This window comes from Bombus vancouverensis, chromosome 9, assembly GCF_051014615.1.
Source record: "Bombus vancouverensis nearcticus chromosome 9, iyBomVanc1_principal, whole genome shotgun sequence".
NCBI classification, from domain to species: domain Eukaryota; kingdom Metazoa; phylum Arthropoda; class Insecta; order Hymenoptera; family Apidae; genus Bombus; species Bombus vancouverensis.
The window spans coordinates 5,959,840-5,975,021 of NC_134919.1; the positions used below are offsets into that span (position 1 = coordinate 5,959,840).

General features: G+C 30.1%; 2 protein-coding genes across 4 annotated transcripts in view; both read right to left on the reverse strand.

The window, feature by feature from the left end:
- The window catches only part of LOC117163772 (uncharacterized), a 67,143-nt gene extending 60,976 nt beyond the window's left edge, over nt 1-6,167 (reverse strand). Inside the window, exon 1 of one of the 2 annotated variants that reach the window (XM_033346436.2) lies at nt 3,881-6,167. In XM_033346436.2, the coding sequence (XP_033202327.1) occupies nt 3,881-3,959 (79 nt within the window). In that variant the 5' untranslated portion in view covers nt 3,960-6,167. The remainder of the gene's footprint in view (nt 1-3,880) is intronic. The other variant, XM_033346437.2, reaches the window with a different exon arrangement.
- A 1,747-nt stretch (nt 6,168-7,914) lies between these two features.
- On the reverse strand, nt 7,915-14,944 carry ATP6AP2 (ATPase H(+)-transporting accessory protein 2). 2 transcript variants are annotated; one of them, XM_033345725.2, is made up of 8 exons: nt 14,785-14,944; nt 14,556-14,683; nt 14,147-14,377; nt 13,715-14,029; nt 13,511-13,603; nt 10,667-10,864; nt 8,680-8,791; nt 7,915-8,589 (listed from the first exon to the last, which is right to left on the reverse strand). In XM_033345725.2, exons 1-8 carry the CDS (start codon nt 14,849-14,851, stop codon nt 8,510-8,512), a joined length of 1,224 nt encoding a protein of 407 aa, XP_033201616.2. In that variant the 5' UTR covers nt 14,852-14,944; the 3' UTR covers nt 7,915-8,509. The 2 variants fall into 2 exon arrangements, with proteins under 2 accessions (XP_033201616.2, XP_033201618.1); XM_033345727.2 differs by lacking the exon at nt 10,667-10,864 and having other exon boundaries at nt 14,785-14,943.
- Nucleotides 14,945-15,182: the final 238 nt, after the last annotated feature.

Consider the following 15,182-nt stretch of genomic DNA (forward strand, 5'->3'; position numbering starts at 1 on the left):
TTTAAGCGATATAATACGAATAATATTGATATTGTGTAAATAATTTTATTTATATCATATTATTTATAACGCTATTTACATAATATTATTTATATTAACGAAACAGTATTTTCATACCATATATAGATGATTTACAACGATCAAAAGATAAGGAAAAGTTTGATCTTCATCCATCAAACGTACATTTTACATAAATCAATTCTTTCAAATTTTTGTATATGAACATCTAAAATATTCGAAAAATTCATGATTGATGAGATATTTACCCAGAGTGAATCAACAAGAACTGCCACCTAGAATAACTTGTTATTTATTGATCTTACCAAAATGTGTTTCTGTGAAAATGCATTGTATTTGATAAGACCTGAGTGAATACATATCGATTTTTGCCTATCTTTCTTTTTTTTGCGTAATTTTTCTTTTTAATCGCAACATCGTAAATCAATTCGAGATCAATTCAGTATCAGTATACCTCATTAAATTCGAATCATGGAATTTTAATAAATTGAAGATCGATTCAATATCATCGTTATACCTTATTAAATTGGAACCATTGGATTTTAATAAGGTACTATGATTTCAAATTGATCTTGAACCGTAAAACAAAATGAAAATATTTCGAGAAATATTATTAAAGAATTGAATCAGAAACTTTCTCAATGCTTCTGTTCAAAGTATTTGTGAACATAGGATAATCTTAAATTGCCTAATATAATTCCTGCTAGAGTATTTTTCATTATATTAGCAGGACAGTGGCTCAAGAGAATTATCTTCAAGCTTCTTAAATTTCAATCTTGCAAGTAATTTTACGCGGCAAAACACTCAAGTACGCATCAAGGGAAACGATTTCCCTCGATTGCTGCTCGAAAAATGACCCTGACACGTCAGTATACCTAAATTGCAGTACAGTGAACATTGTAATTATCGTTGAACGCCACATCACCATATAGTATACTTGACCTTCACCAAACAACCCCATAAAATGTAGACAACAGCCAGATGATAGCCAACAATAAGTGACAGCCACGAAAGTCTACGATTTTTTCAAAATTAAATTTTCCTATTAAAAATTTCTAAATGGGGAAATGTACAAACAGATCGAATGGAACCGTTGAATATGCAAATAATTCTTTTTGTAATTAACAATTTACAGAATCACCACTCAGGTGACGAAGGTTGGCTCAGTTTTGGCTCATCGTAGATATTTCACCATTATTACATTTTAGATTATATTTATGTGTTATTATTCTATCAAACTGTATGAAGCATTTTATTTTCTATATACAATACATTCAGCTTTCTATTTGATTTGTTAATTTATTACTTTTCTTACTTTTTGATTCTTTGCTTTATCGTTAGAAAATGAAATATTCGACAGCAGTTATCCAACCTTCGTTGAATGATGGTTAAATTAAAACATTTTTCGGACACGTTATGGATTGATTCAATTGTTCAGGACAACTGATTTCTTATATTAAAAGCAAGCACGTTTACTTTGCAATCCGCGTTTTCAGCCCAATTTTCGAGCACGAAAGTGGCATGAATTGGGGGCACATTCTTTTAGAAGACCGTTACATAACTTCATCGCTGATTCTACGCAGCAAGATCGGTTAAACACTGTAATAAGCAAGTCCCAGTTAAGCTCTATAATACCGATGGTATATTCATCATTCTTAGATCACTCAAACTGTACGACTCTTTGACTACAGCGTGGTAAGTCGATATTTCAAAAGTTTGACACCATAAGCACTGCAACAAATTGTCGATTGTACCAATTGCGTACATCACCCTAATCATTGAATTTAACCGCCTTAGGGATAACTCCATAATCACGCGCAAGTCACGCGCAACCAGCGATTACCATTGCTTGTAACACTTGCAAGGCAAATAAAAGGCCATTGACGACATTCAAAAATTGTCCAGGTTACCATCAATTATGCAAAATGTTGCTGTCATGTGCAGGTTCTGTATTTCTTGACGTAAATATATTATAAAAAAATGATTTATACGAAACCCGCAGTTTCTTGTTCATACACAGGCACCCGTAAAAATATTCCTACACTCCATAAAAAGGTCATTTTTATCAAAACAAAATGCTAAAATGAAATTACACTGCAGAGCTATAAGAGCTATTTTATTATTATTCTATATGCGTAAATAAATATCTTATTATACGACGTTACACATATATGTATGTTTTATTTAAATGAAAATGACCTTCTTAGAGAATGTACGAAGATTTCTGACACTGACTGTACGTTTTTCTTAGATTTTATTAGGTTGTCCGAAATGTTTCTTTCGTTTTGTAAGGAAATAATAGACGCACAATATTTTTTGTTTTATATTAGTTCATTGAATTATGCACGAACATAATAGAAATAGAATGAAATGGGCCACACCTAATTCAATAAAATAATACAAAACAGAAATTGTTGTTCATCTATTATCACCTTATGAAACGAAAGAAACTTTCCGGAGAACCTAGTATTTTATATAATATAATAGTCATCGCCTGACCATTAGTATTTCTAAATAATTGATACTGCCATTAAATTCATCTATAACTTAAATGTTCTAAGGTAGGTATAATTGGATTTTTTCTAAAAGCGAACAATAACGAATTTATTACCTTGGACAGACTTTTAGACATTTAAGTGTTCTTAGCGACTATGGAAAGTATTTTGTTATGAAAGAAATAACATGCTACTTTATCAACAATAATTTAGATAAGCTAAATTTTGTCCATTTTACAACAAGACCATATAATTTGCATAGAATAATCGAATGAAAAACAGATATGATTTAGTAATTAAGTTTAAACTTGAAAACTGCCGATAGCTATATTCCTGGTTTTTACGTATGTATAGATACTACGGTATTAAACTAACTAGAAACTCTGGTTTAAAATAAGAAATATTACAAATATCTTCCAAGTATTTCAGTTTCTTATGTAAACTAGTACGCTTAATGATATCAAATGATTCATTATTACGTTTTTTTCAAATAAAACAACATTGGAGGAAATTCTTCACTGAGGAAATTTTTCTCAACTGAGGAAATTTTTGTGAAAGAAATAGGTAAAAATATTATTCGATCTAGAAAGTTTGTATTTAAACAATAAAGTATGTTCCTTTTATTAGTTTTGTCTGACATAAAAATCTTCAAAGATACATAGATAAACAGTATTTTCCTGTGCTATAATTGAATGTTGAAATTTGAATGTCGAAAGGCGGTAAGTTAACAATGTAATTTTCGATGCAAATACTTGAAATACGTTACTACTTCGCATTAATCATTACAAACAAATTATATAAAAAAAGGAGTGACAGAAGTATTGGAAAATAATTGCCTCGAAATAAGAAAAGAACACAAAATATTTCACAGACAAGAATTTATGTTCTGAAAATGTAAATAAACATATCAATTAATGTTAATATGTCGATCGAATCGTGTTAACGAAAGATAATCGTCATATTTTTAAAACAACGCATAAGAAAGGATAAGAAATTTAAAAAGTTCATGTATTGTGTCGTAGTATCAAAAATACAGAGAAGAAATATCGATAAGCATATTAGTTTTAGATTTTGAAATATCGTTGTTAAACATAAAAGAGAAATTTTACTTGTTTAATCTCTTGTGCAGACTATTTTTACAAGATTAAATTGCCGAATCTATTCTTCAATTATCATCTAAAATTAATTATGATAATTAGCGTAACATAACTTGATCCGAGTCTACATCCGAGTGTAGGCATGAAATATTGCGTTTATAATTATGCTCATATATTAAACTCATAAAACACATAATCTGTTTAAGCAATTAATATTATTAGAAGAATATTTAATAAAGATAATGGTGATCATTTTGGATACAGACTTACCTACCCCTTCGATCACGTAACGATCCTTAGAACTCATGTCTGCAATCTCCGTCACACTCACGACGATTTTCACGCTCATCGCTGTACTGTCAGATGTTGAATAATTGTAGATCCGTATTCTGGCACTTGGGGAACAACTAATCGTCACTGTTCCTTCTAACTTCTTGTTTTCGATATCTAGCGATAATAGCTTTGACGTCAATAACGCACAATTGTCCACGAGATTCTTTATCACATATCCTTTTCCAATTCCTTTAATCACTTCTTCCCTAATAACAATTACTTTCTTCGTTTAAAACGTTAGAAATGTTTTCAATAAGAGTTATTCTCTTTTGCAACGGTTGAGATGTTCCGATTTTAATCGACTAGTGATTCAATGAAAATAACAGATTACAATATAATCTCCCGTGTTACAAATTCCACGTGTAACTAGAATATTTGCCGCGTCAATTATTTTACACGTGAAAACGTAGAACGCGCATAAATCATACATACCTACACGCGCGGAATAGGAATTCTTCTTTCATTTATTTAACATGCATAATGTGTTTAACGTGCACAAAATGAAGTAGACTTGAATACTTGTTTTCACAGGATGTGCGACGGCCAAACGAATACAAATTTTCTTTTAACTAACTCTATCATATGTTTTACAATGTTCTTGCTTGACCTTTAGAGCTCAACCAGAATAAGTAATATCGCAGATTCGTGTCTCATTATTACTCGCTATTTTTATTAAACATACGTAGATTGATGTATCGTTCTGACGGTTTGTGGTAATTCTTGAATCTATGCGAAAATCACTTCCCCGAGTATGTATTGCGACTGATACAAAGAAAGCTACCTACTGTTAATCTGAACTCTTGTTATGATACTATAATCCCAGGCACATTAACACAGCGCTTCCTGCGGGCCATAGCACAACCTTGAAAGAGTCTAGACGTCGCAGACTGTGTTACGTAAAGCCAAAGTTACGAACTCCGATTTTCCGGCTTCTTGAAGATACAGATGGCCAACAAAGATACCGCATCGTTGATAACATTGTAGTTGTTTCTCGAAATGCGCGCACATTTTCCTCAAAAATCATCTTTATCTCTTCTATGTTTTATATGTAAAGCAACAATTACGTTTCTCTTACACAATAGCGGCCTGATTGTTTGATTGTATTCAATTACGAGTAAAATATCCTGTCGAAAGATATGCGACGACAAAAGAACACGAAGATGCAACTGGATAATAAAGATTATTTCTTTTGTTGATTTTATCCGATATTCTTCTTTAAGAGTATAGAATCACACTGTTCGTGGAAAATTCTGTTGATCGATATTATACTTTTAATTCTTCCGTTGATCCATCAGTTTATCTTTGATCCTTGCAACGTTGATATCAATGAATTCCATTTATAGTTTTCCTTGTTGCTAACATATTTTTCGAATACATTAGAGTTCAATAGTTGAAAGATGTGATATAGCACATTATTGATAGTTTTCAATTTAGAGCTCGGTTTTAATTAAAATTAATAATGGCAGCTTGATTTCCTGCTGTGCAAACAATTTTATTTTATAAAAATGTACTGATAGTGCTCTTGAAACATTAGTTCTTTTAGTAGATAGTGCTCTTCAACATTAGAATACAGTAGTTCGAAGATACGACATAATACTATTAACGGGATTTAATTTGGTGGAAATAATTTTATCTCGCTCTTGAAAATGTGGCTCGTAAAAATAATTGTAAATGGTTTTTACATCGTTCTCGTTATTTTTCTTTCATTCGTGCTTGTCTCTACGCATAACATATCGAAATATAGAATAAAATACTTCATTCGATTCTTCGAGAAACACACGATATTGTTAAAAGATTATTAAATTGTTCCTATTCCTTTCAATCATATTAACAGCTGTAAACACAATACCTTGCACCATATCTTTGGAAATTTGCATTTAAAATCACCATATTCCTCGTCACTGGCCGTAACAGTTATCATAGAGATTGCCGGTTCTCAGAATTGTTTTCGTATTACCAACGAAAGGAAGAGTCAACAAAAACAACTACGAAGGACGAGAAAATAAAGGAACGTGAATCCTTTTTCTCTCTGCTGTTCATTCAAATGATAAGTATTTTCACAAAAGCAGCTCGAAGTTCACTTATCGAAAGATGCCTGAATGATCACGAACCACGTGGTAAACAACTATTGTAATTTTCGAATAACAAAACTTGACGCATGTGTGACGGAAACTTTGCAAATCAACACTACCCTACATCCATTAAGCCGGATTCAACGTAAGTGACAGAAACCACTGCTCCTTCTTACCTGTAACGACAGGTGTATAGTTTGGTGGGAAACTAAAGGTATATTCGAGTGGGGATCGCGAAGGTGGGGGCTAAACCTTCAAGAACGTACAGTGGAGAGGCACAAGGTAACCTCTGTTCTTGCGTCTTGTAATAAAATTTATTGTTTTAACAATCTAATTTCGAGCTATTATATTATTCGGACGTTTAAATTGTCGAAATCGTTCGACTAGGTTGAATTCTCCCGAGCTTGCTAAAATAGTCGAACTATTTTAATGTTCGAATTACTCGATTACTATTCAGTTTAGATATTCGAAACTTTCAAAGTTACGAGACTTTGTATAAGAATATCGATAATGTCAGTGTTGTGTCGACAAACGTTTCTTTGAAGGTTTGAGTAGATTGATGGAATAGACTAATACTATATGGAACATATATCAAAGGTGAAAAGGATAGAACGGAAAAAAAGAAAGGCTGAAAATATTCGTCCGATTGTGAACGTAGCTTGGATCTTGTTTTTTTTTAAACTATTCGTTAAAGGACATTCGATTTTTCCGAGTTTATCGTAGGCGAGTGTTTGCGCTTACTTGAATCGTTATACGGTATCTCTGTCTGTTATGACTACAATTTCGAAGTGTGATTAAAAAGCAAGATAGCGTAATTCGTAAGGAAAAAAAAGTCCACGGAATACGAAAATATTTTTTTCAAATTTTTTAACAGAGCGTTCAGAGGTGAATCAAGGATCAAAATTGCAAAGTAAAAGTATTTTTCTTAGCTTCGTAAAATGAGTCAAACGAAAAGAATAATCTTCTGTAATTGTAATTAAAAAGAAAGGAATGTTTTTACGTGTAATAATTACGGATATAAAAATTCTTTTATGCTGGTGGCTTTCGTAAAAGTCAGCAAGAACTGATAACTTTAATCATATGATATAAGCTACAACATGCTCCGCCTTAAAGAAAGTCTCAGGCATCGAGTATTAAAGCGATCGATTTGTCATGGAATGATTTTTACAATTAATTGATTTCGGAGGAAACAAAAAGATCAGATTATGTACTTATGTTAGTATCGCGTAGTGACTAGATGCAATTATGATCGAGAAGATTGTGAATCACCGTGGAACGATTTAAAACAGTAATTAGCGACGTTGTTTCACGATTAATATATACATACTGAAAATCTCCACTTGTTGCAATAGCAGTTGTCATCTGGCATAAAATACACAAATGTTACGAGTTATGAATACTGACTTGCAAAGTATATTACTACCGTAGGAAAAATGGAGCAGGAAAAAGGGGATTTTCTTTAATATACAATACACAATAAACTCTTAATTAATCAAAGAAAGAAGCTGTAAAAAAATCTTTTGTTTGTCTGTTATATATATTAATTTATAATACATCATTATTTATATATTATATTAATACAATATTCCTATGGAATGATTTATATATATACTGACACGGGCTTATTATAGTTTTCATGGTTTTCATTTTCATGAAAATACTGTTATTGAACTAACAAAATTTTCTAAGTGAAAATTGATACAAATGCGAGATCGTACAAACTAATTTCAATCACAAAGTAAACCTATAAGATAAAGTATACTAAAGACATAATATATTTGGTAACTGTTTCTTGTGCAATAAATATGTGCGGTTTCTTAGTCAAAATTTGTATATGTATGAAAAGGATATCGCTTCGAGAGATAAGACCGATTTATGAAAATCAAGATTACCAATCAGTACCGCATAATTCGATTTAATATTTGTCAGATAAAAATTTACAGATTAACTCATTGATTCTTTCGATACAAATTTTCATAATATTTAAAAACAGTTCAAACTTCAAAATTTGTTAAATCTCTAAGATCATAATATAATATGGTATGATCTGTTTTACAATTATTCATTACTTTAGGTAACAAAAAGCTCAACTTAACTTTCGTAACATTATTTTATATAACTACACATTTGCATACATGTTCTGCTATTATTTGTACTCGTTTATGACAAATTTCATCTACTTCGAACATTTTTATTATCATTCTACGGGTGTGATTTCGTAATCGTTTATTGGTTAAATGTAATATGCAACAAAGAATACCAGACATTGTTTACACTAAGTTGAACGATTAATATTAATGATTGACCGTTTACAAATACACATTTTACATATGAGTATATCATAGTGATTCGTTACATCTTTAGGATACAAAATGATACCACGTCGATTCGAAGTGAAATTTTGGATGCATATCGTACGAATCATCAATAAATTAAGTACAGATTATATGCAGAACATTCTTTTCATTATTATATATTTAGCTTGTATTTACATTTAATTATCCTTCTTCATACGATTAGAAGTCATCCTGTATATTATAGAATCTCGGCCTGGATCCATTTGCGAAATGGCAACTGTTTTCGTAATAAATCAAAGTTAAAACAATACTTGTATATATTATTTGATAAAATAATAATGATAATAAACGAAAAATGATTACGTACTGCAAATAGCAAACAGTGAAAAGACAAAAACAACTCCAAACCATAAGAGGATATTAAAGATAATGGGATAATTTTCCGTGTAGTCTTTCGAGCGCGAGCGAATCGTTACGTCCTGGAACAAAAATCTTCATGTGTAAAATATTACATATTACACATTATTGCAGCAGTATAGCTGCAAGAAAATTGATGCATTTATTAAATGTGTTCTAAATCGTGTAATATTAGCAGTTAACAAGTGTTCTTAGTATTATATAAAATGTAGCTGGTGTAAACATAAATTTCACAAAAATTTTGTGTTTTGTGTCTATTATACTTTGTAAATGATATATTTTTGTTTATTTAATACGTTTCGTACATCGTGGATCATTGGTGGACCACGTTGATCGATAAAAGCAAAATTTTAGCTTGAAGATGTGACTAAATTATTTGGTACAAAACGTATTAAGATATTATTCGTATTATGTTTTTCTACTATAAGATCAGCATGCATCTTACCGAGTAATAATACAATTAAACAACATTACAATTACAAGATAATTAAGAAATATTATTATGATCTACCTGGTGATTCACTTAACTCGACAAATACTCGCGAAGTATTCATTTTATGAAACAACGAGAAAGAAATTCTAATATTTCTTAAATCTGAACGATCAACATTCAAATATTCAAATATCTGCGAAATTCTAATATAATTCTAATATATGCCACTTAAAAAAATGAAGCGATGAAATTGATAACAATGGATAGAAGCATTGTACGTGAAACACGAGTATGTGATTACATATACATCCAAAGAAACTGAACTATCGGCAACAAGCATTTAATAAGAAGCGGTGCGACTCTAAAGCTTTCGATAAATTTTTATAAGCGTGTGAATAATATCTTGCAAACTGAAACCACGTACATCCTTTACTTTAACGATTATATCTACATTCATTATGCGATGATTATGTGAAATGTTTTACGTTTCTCTTTTAGTAATGTCGTGTAATTTAAGAATAAAATATTTCAGTCAGTATATTAGGTATGAAATACGTGTAGCATATTGAATGATAATGATTCAATGAAGACGTGCTTTATTTCAAATAAAACTAAAGTAAAGTTATTAGTAGTTAACGTAGTAGCTTACATTAGACTTGTTGTAGGTTTAAATACATAAAACAAGTAAACGTAACGAACTACATATTAATGTATTTCATTTTATTATATTTATCATTTTATAGCTTCCAAAATTGTTCATTCACGTTATATGAAAAGATCGCAGCCCTCCGAGATACGCACACGTACCTTTTACTGTAATAAAAATTGAAATAAAAAAAAAAAGATCCTTAAATATTGCGATTAAGAATGAGATGTGTTATGCGTGATTGTTGAGTAATAAACCTTAAAATCATAGAAGTAAAAGAAGTATGTGGTGTCAATGTAAGTAATATTCTTGATCAATGGAATACTTTAATGTACTGTCCAATAATATAGAATAATATGAACTCTTGTTTGAAAGCATTTTCCACGGGTGACAACGTATTTTGTACCCGTATCCGCACTCGCACGGCTTTCAGGCACTCATTGTCAAAAACATGCCCTAAGGTTCTACTCGAATTTTTAAGCTGCTCATAATTTTCAATTTTATTTATCATGTTATAAGTATCTCGATTTATTTCATTCGAATAAGACACCCCGAATCATATGGATATTTATCGAAATCATACACAATTTAACAAAGGCATACATAAAATTGTATACATGTCTTGTAACGAAACGACTATGGAGTAAAATATTAGATCTGTATGCTAACAAAATATAAAAGCTAAAGAATATTCTTTTACATTGAAGTGTATCGCTAAAATAAATGGGGATACATATCGAACATTCCTCCAATAAGCGTATCCCTAATTTTCGTTTGATAAAATGCGTATAAATTATAAATTGTCAAATAATATGCAAATTAAAACTTTAGAATGCATGTTAAGGGGTTTCGTGATACCTGTCCTATATTTTGTGTGTTGGAATATATATCCATATTAGTCATATCCTGATTCTCACTGACTCCACTATCATCACGAGTATCGCTATTCGCAGTAGAATTATTCATATCACTGTAGTTTGTGCTAGTGTTATTATTACTTGTATTCGAATCCTCTTCGTCTTCTATCTTTTTCTTTTCATCTCGTTGATCATCTTGCTATAAGTACATGTGTTTATGTAAGCAACACATTGTTGCACAACTCAACTAATCCAAACCTAATTTATTGGTAGTCACAGTAGTTGTCGATTTTGGATTCTGTATATGTTCGATAATATTGTGAACATTGTGTAGAGTGAACATTTTATTAGGCTCCTTATATCGTGTTTGAACTTATGACGACTACTGTGAAAGTTAATATCCAGGCATCTATTATGCCTTTTCACAAAATGTATTATTTATTAAAAATAATTCGTTTCTAATTTTCGTTTCAAATTAAATCATATATTTTATTTTACGTAGTAAGATGACTAAATAAACCCTACGCTAATTGTCAGAGCAATCCTAATATTGTAGATTTTTATAATCGAGCAACAAAAGAGAGATTATGCTATCCTATTATATGATCAAATATGTAGATAATAAAAAGAAGAATTAACAAATATAAGAATACACGAATACACACGCAAAACAATTTCCTATGCCTTCCAGTTAAACTAACAAAACCAGAACCAGAATTTATAGTTTATTGAACCTTAAGTGTTCTTTCCTATTTCGCCTGATGCCGTGCTAGATAACCAACATAAATTTGTCGCCATTATTTTCCATTTTGATAGTTTTGCCAATTCCTTTGTGAATCCGTTTTGTTTCCTAGGAAACTTAAATATTTCACATAAATTTAAAAGTTCGTCGCGAATATTAGTGATCGCAATTGGTGATCGTCGACCGCTTGTTCACACCATTGATTGAAGTCATTAATAAGGGCATTGAGCAACTGATAGCACTGAATGTGCAGGAATGTCAACTACTAGCAACAGTCAGCGTAAGGCTTGACTACATTGCTTTTCATTTCATAACATCAAAAGATGTTATTACTGCTAACAACAATCATCAGTGGTTGTGATGAAAAATTGGGAAAATTCTGATTGAAATTTGTAATCCCGCTGTTCCGATATATATAATATTATATAGTACCTATAAATATGTAAAAGTTTAATAAAATCAGTAATTCAATGAATATTGTGCTCTGTTTGTTAAAAGAAAATGTATTAATATATTAATTTGAAATTTGTTTTTGTATATTCTGTAGAAAATCAAATGTTGAATATTTCTTGGTAATTTAACATACCAAGGAAATGTTTTGAATTATAAATATCGTCTGTATAATAGTTCATTAGCATGTTTGAAAATCATGCAAAAAGCTATCTCTACTTTTATACACTTGTTGAGTTTCAATAGAATATCTGTTCATGCAACAATACGAACGTACCTTTATTACATTATTATTATTATTATTATTATAGTTATCATTATTGTTGTTGTTATTAAATATTGTACTATTATTCATCCGTTTAGCTTCCGAAGCAGATTCTAGATTTTTAGTTCTATTAGCCTATAAAATATATAGGTGTTAGACACGATCATTGGATATTCTGACATAACTTTTATTGTACTTGTAATGCGAATGTGAAATCATTATTTACGTAAATCAAAAACATTTATCAGTGACAGTTTGAAATCTTTTCATCACAAAATTCGGTTTCAACATGGAGCACAGCTAGTTTCGGATGTGTTACAAATAGTCATATCCTAATATTGTGAACCTAATATTATTTTATCAACAAATTTTCATTATATCCAATCCAACAAATAAGTCAGATAAGTACAGTATGTTAGAGAAATGTAGATCCAATTTGCCATCTTTATCAACAGCTTCTTCAAAAGCTAGAATATAATATATCAAATGTATTACAAAAGCTATATATAAGGTGTTGTTCAAATCCTTTCATAAAATTCTTGTTTAGTTTATATTAGATGATATTAACATACATTATAAATGCAAACAGTTGTTTCATTAAATAAATGGTTACAGGATATGGCAGTATTGATAGTACAAATGCATATAAACTTATTTTTCATGCAAAAATAAATAGAAGATTTAAAATATATTTTCGTAAATTCGGTCATGTCTGGAAAAAAGATAATATTCATTCTAACGATCTTGTTTTATATTTTATACAAATGTTGTTTTTACTTAACTTAAAATCATAATATCGACTTCCCAGATTTTCGAAAGTGCTAGATAAATGAAGTAATTTATTATTCACTTTTGCTAATTGCTTACAAATCTTAAGTTCCGTAGAGAGAAGTAGTATTTAATATCAAATAAATTTATTCTATGTTTTATTTATTTGCGCACAATACATTTGTAGCATCAACATTGCTGAATATTATACATGAAATTACGCATGGTCTATTAACTGTAATATTTTATGAAAAACATATTTGGATAAATGCACACACTTACTGAAATATATAGTTTCTTCTCATTTTTCTATGAAATATCGGTTAGTTACTGATTTAATAAACATGTAAAATGATTTTTAATTGATCCTTTTTCAAATTTTGCGAATTTATAAAGTCATATATAAGCCACTAATTTTCAATATTAATTTTTCTACGATCCCTGATTTGAAAAAAGTTGCTTTATAATAGGAAGAATTAATAAAGAAAATTGATATCTTGAAATATGCAAAATTTGAAGAAATCAATTTGACCAAATTTCATACGGTGTATTTAACTCGTATCTTTGTTATTTATAATTACGAGTTTATTTTATAAACGTATATAACTTTAAATACAAACCGTATCTGGAGCATCCCGTTTTTGCCTGTCTAAAGTTACTGAACGGATATGATGTACCTTAGTTGCATCATTTGTGAATGCCACAATCAATACCTGAATAAAAAATATTAAAATTTTTATTAGATTCTAGTATATTACACAATATAATAAAAATAATGTATCTACATATCAACAGTTTTTAGAAATGTTATAAAGGATTCTTACCTGACCATCATAAGCTTGAATAAATGCATCATGAATGACATTCAAAGCATTATTCAACAATGACAGGGCTTCCCTAGATGCAGTTGAATTACTTCCATAAGTATCTAAAATCGGGCGCAAAGAAGATACGACAAGCCAATAAATATCAGGCTTTGAATCTGGTTTGATCGCTGAAGGTGCTTTGTTAGCAATAGCATGGAGTAATTCTACTTCTTCAAGGAACTTTTTGTCCTCTTCTTTTCCTAGGCTTAAAGCTCTTAAAGATGTTTCATCGATGGGGGTAGGTTTTAATTCTCCAAGAGCAGATTGTCCTAGCTGAATTTGTATTGAATAAAAATTATTTTAACTTCAATCAAAATATTCGTCCACAAACTTTATTTATAATAAAATTTTATTAAAAAGATTTATTATTTTGTCAAAGCTAATACTTACAGCATCCAAACCATCACCTAAAGATATCCTCACTAAGGTATTATCGTTGTCTCTCTCTTCAAGACGTTCTCTAAGAGCCTGCCATGTTGTTTCTTCAACTTCATTCACATTTAAAGGAAATCTTTTTCCTTTTGGTATGTCCAAAGAATCTACTCCTTCTATCGCTACTGCAACAACAGCTTCTGGAAGTCTAAATGGATCAGTGATAGAAATACCACTCCATATTCCTCTCTATAATAACAAAAATTATAACATTCAATTAAAATTTTAATTATTACAAGCTCTATGCTTCACAATCTTTAATAGTAGAATTCTACATCTAATTTTCTAACTTTCTCTATACTTTTTTGATTAAGATTTAGAAAATAATATTAAATGAAGGTGTATAAAAGATAACTTAAAGATGCACCAGTTTGACAGTGAACCCTAGAGCAGCCGCTAATACTTCTTTAAGCAAGCTTTGTTCCACTTCTTCATTCCCATTGAACATAACACTATTTGGACTGTGTAAAACTACAAAATCTCCACTTGCTTTAACTGTAACAAGAAGACAGCAATTGTAATGCCTGAACCTTGTTAATTAATTGAATATAAACTAAAGCTTAAATATCATTTGGAACGTTATATAAAATTCGTACCTGCAACTAATGCAGCTACAAAACACAAAAATAATTTGAACATTTTTATTCTGAAAGATATTGCCATAAAATTAAGACACTCCCTTAAATTCGATACCAATTCACAAACTGATCATATGACCACAAAGGAGTATACAGCACATTAACGTAATAGAAGGCTTAGTAACAGATGTATGTGCTGACATATAGTAACAACTACATGAACTGCGTAGTCATAAGTAGATAATGTAGAATGTAATGTAGAAGACTGATTATGATAGAAGATATAATGTAGAAGATACGTAGATAATGTAGAACACGTGTTTTCATACTTAACTTATGAGAAATAAAATATTTGTTAGAATCTTCTTACTTTTAATTTAAATTTGAAAATTTTCTAATATAATATAATGGTAATA

What these genes read in the sequence shown, in the direction of transcription:
- ATP6AP2 (XM_033345725.2), bottom strand. Translation starts at nt 14,851, where the DNA reads ATGGCAATATCTTTCAGAATAAAAATGTTCAAATTATTTTTGTGTTTT. An exon ending in TAGGGTTCACTGTCAAACTG is followed by an intron (nt 14,378 to 14,555) that starts GTGCATCTTTAA and finishes TTGTTATTATAG; the next exon opens with AGAGGAATATGGAGTGGTAT. An exon ending in TTCAAGCTTATGATGGTCAG is followed by an intron (nt 13,604 to 13,714) that starts GTAAGAATCCTT and finishes TTTTTTATTCAG; the next exon opens with GTATTGATTGTGGCATTCAC.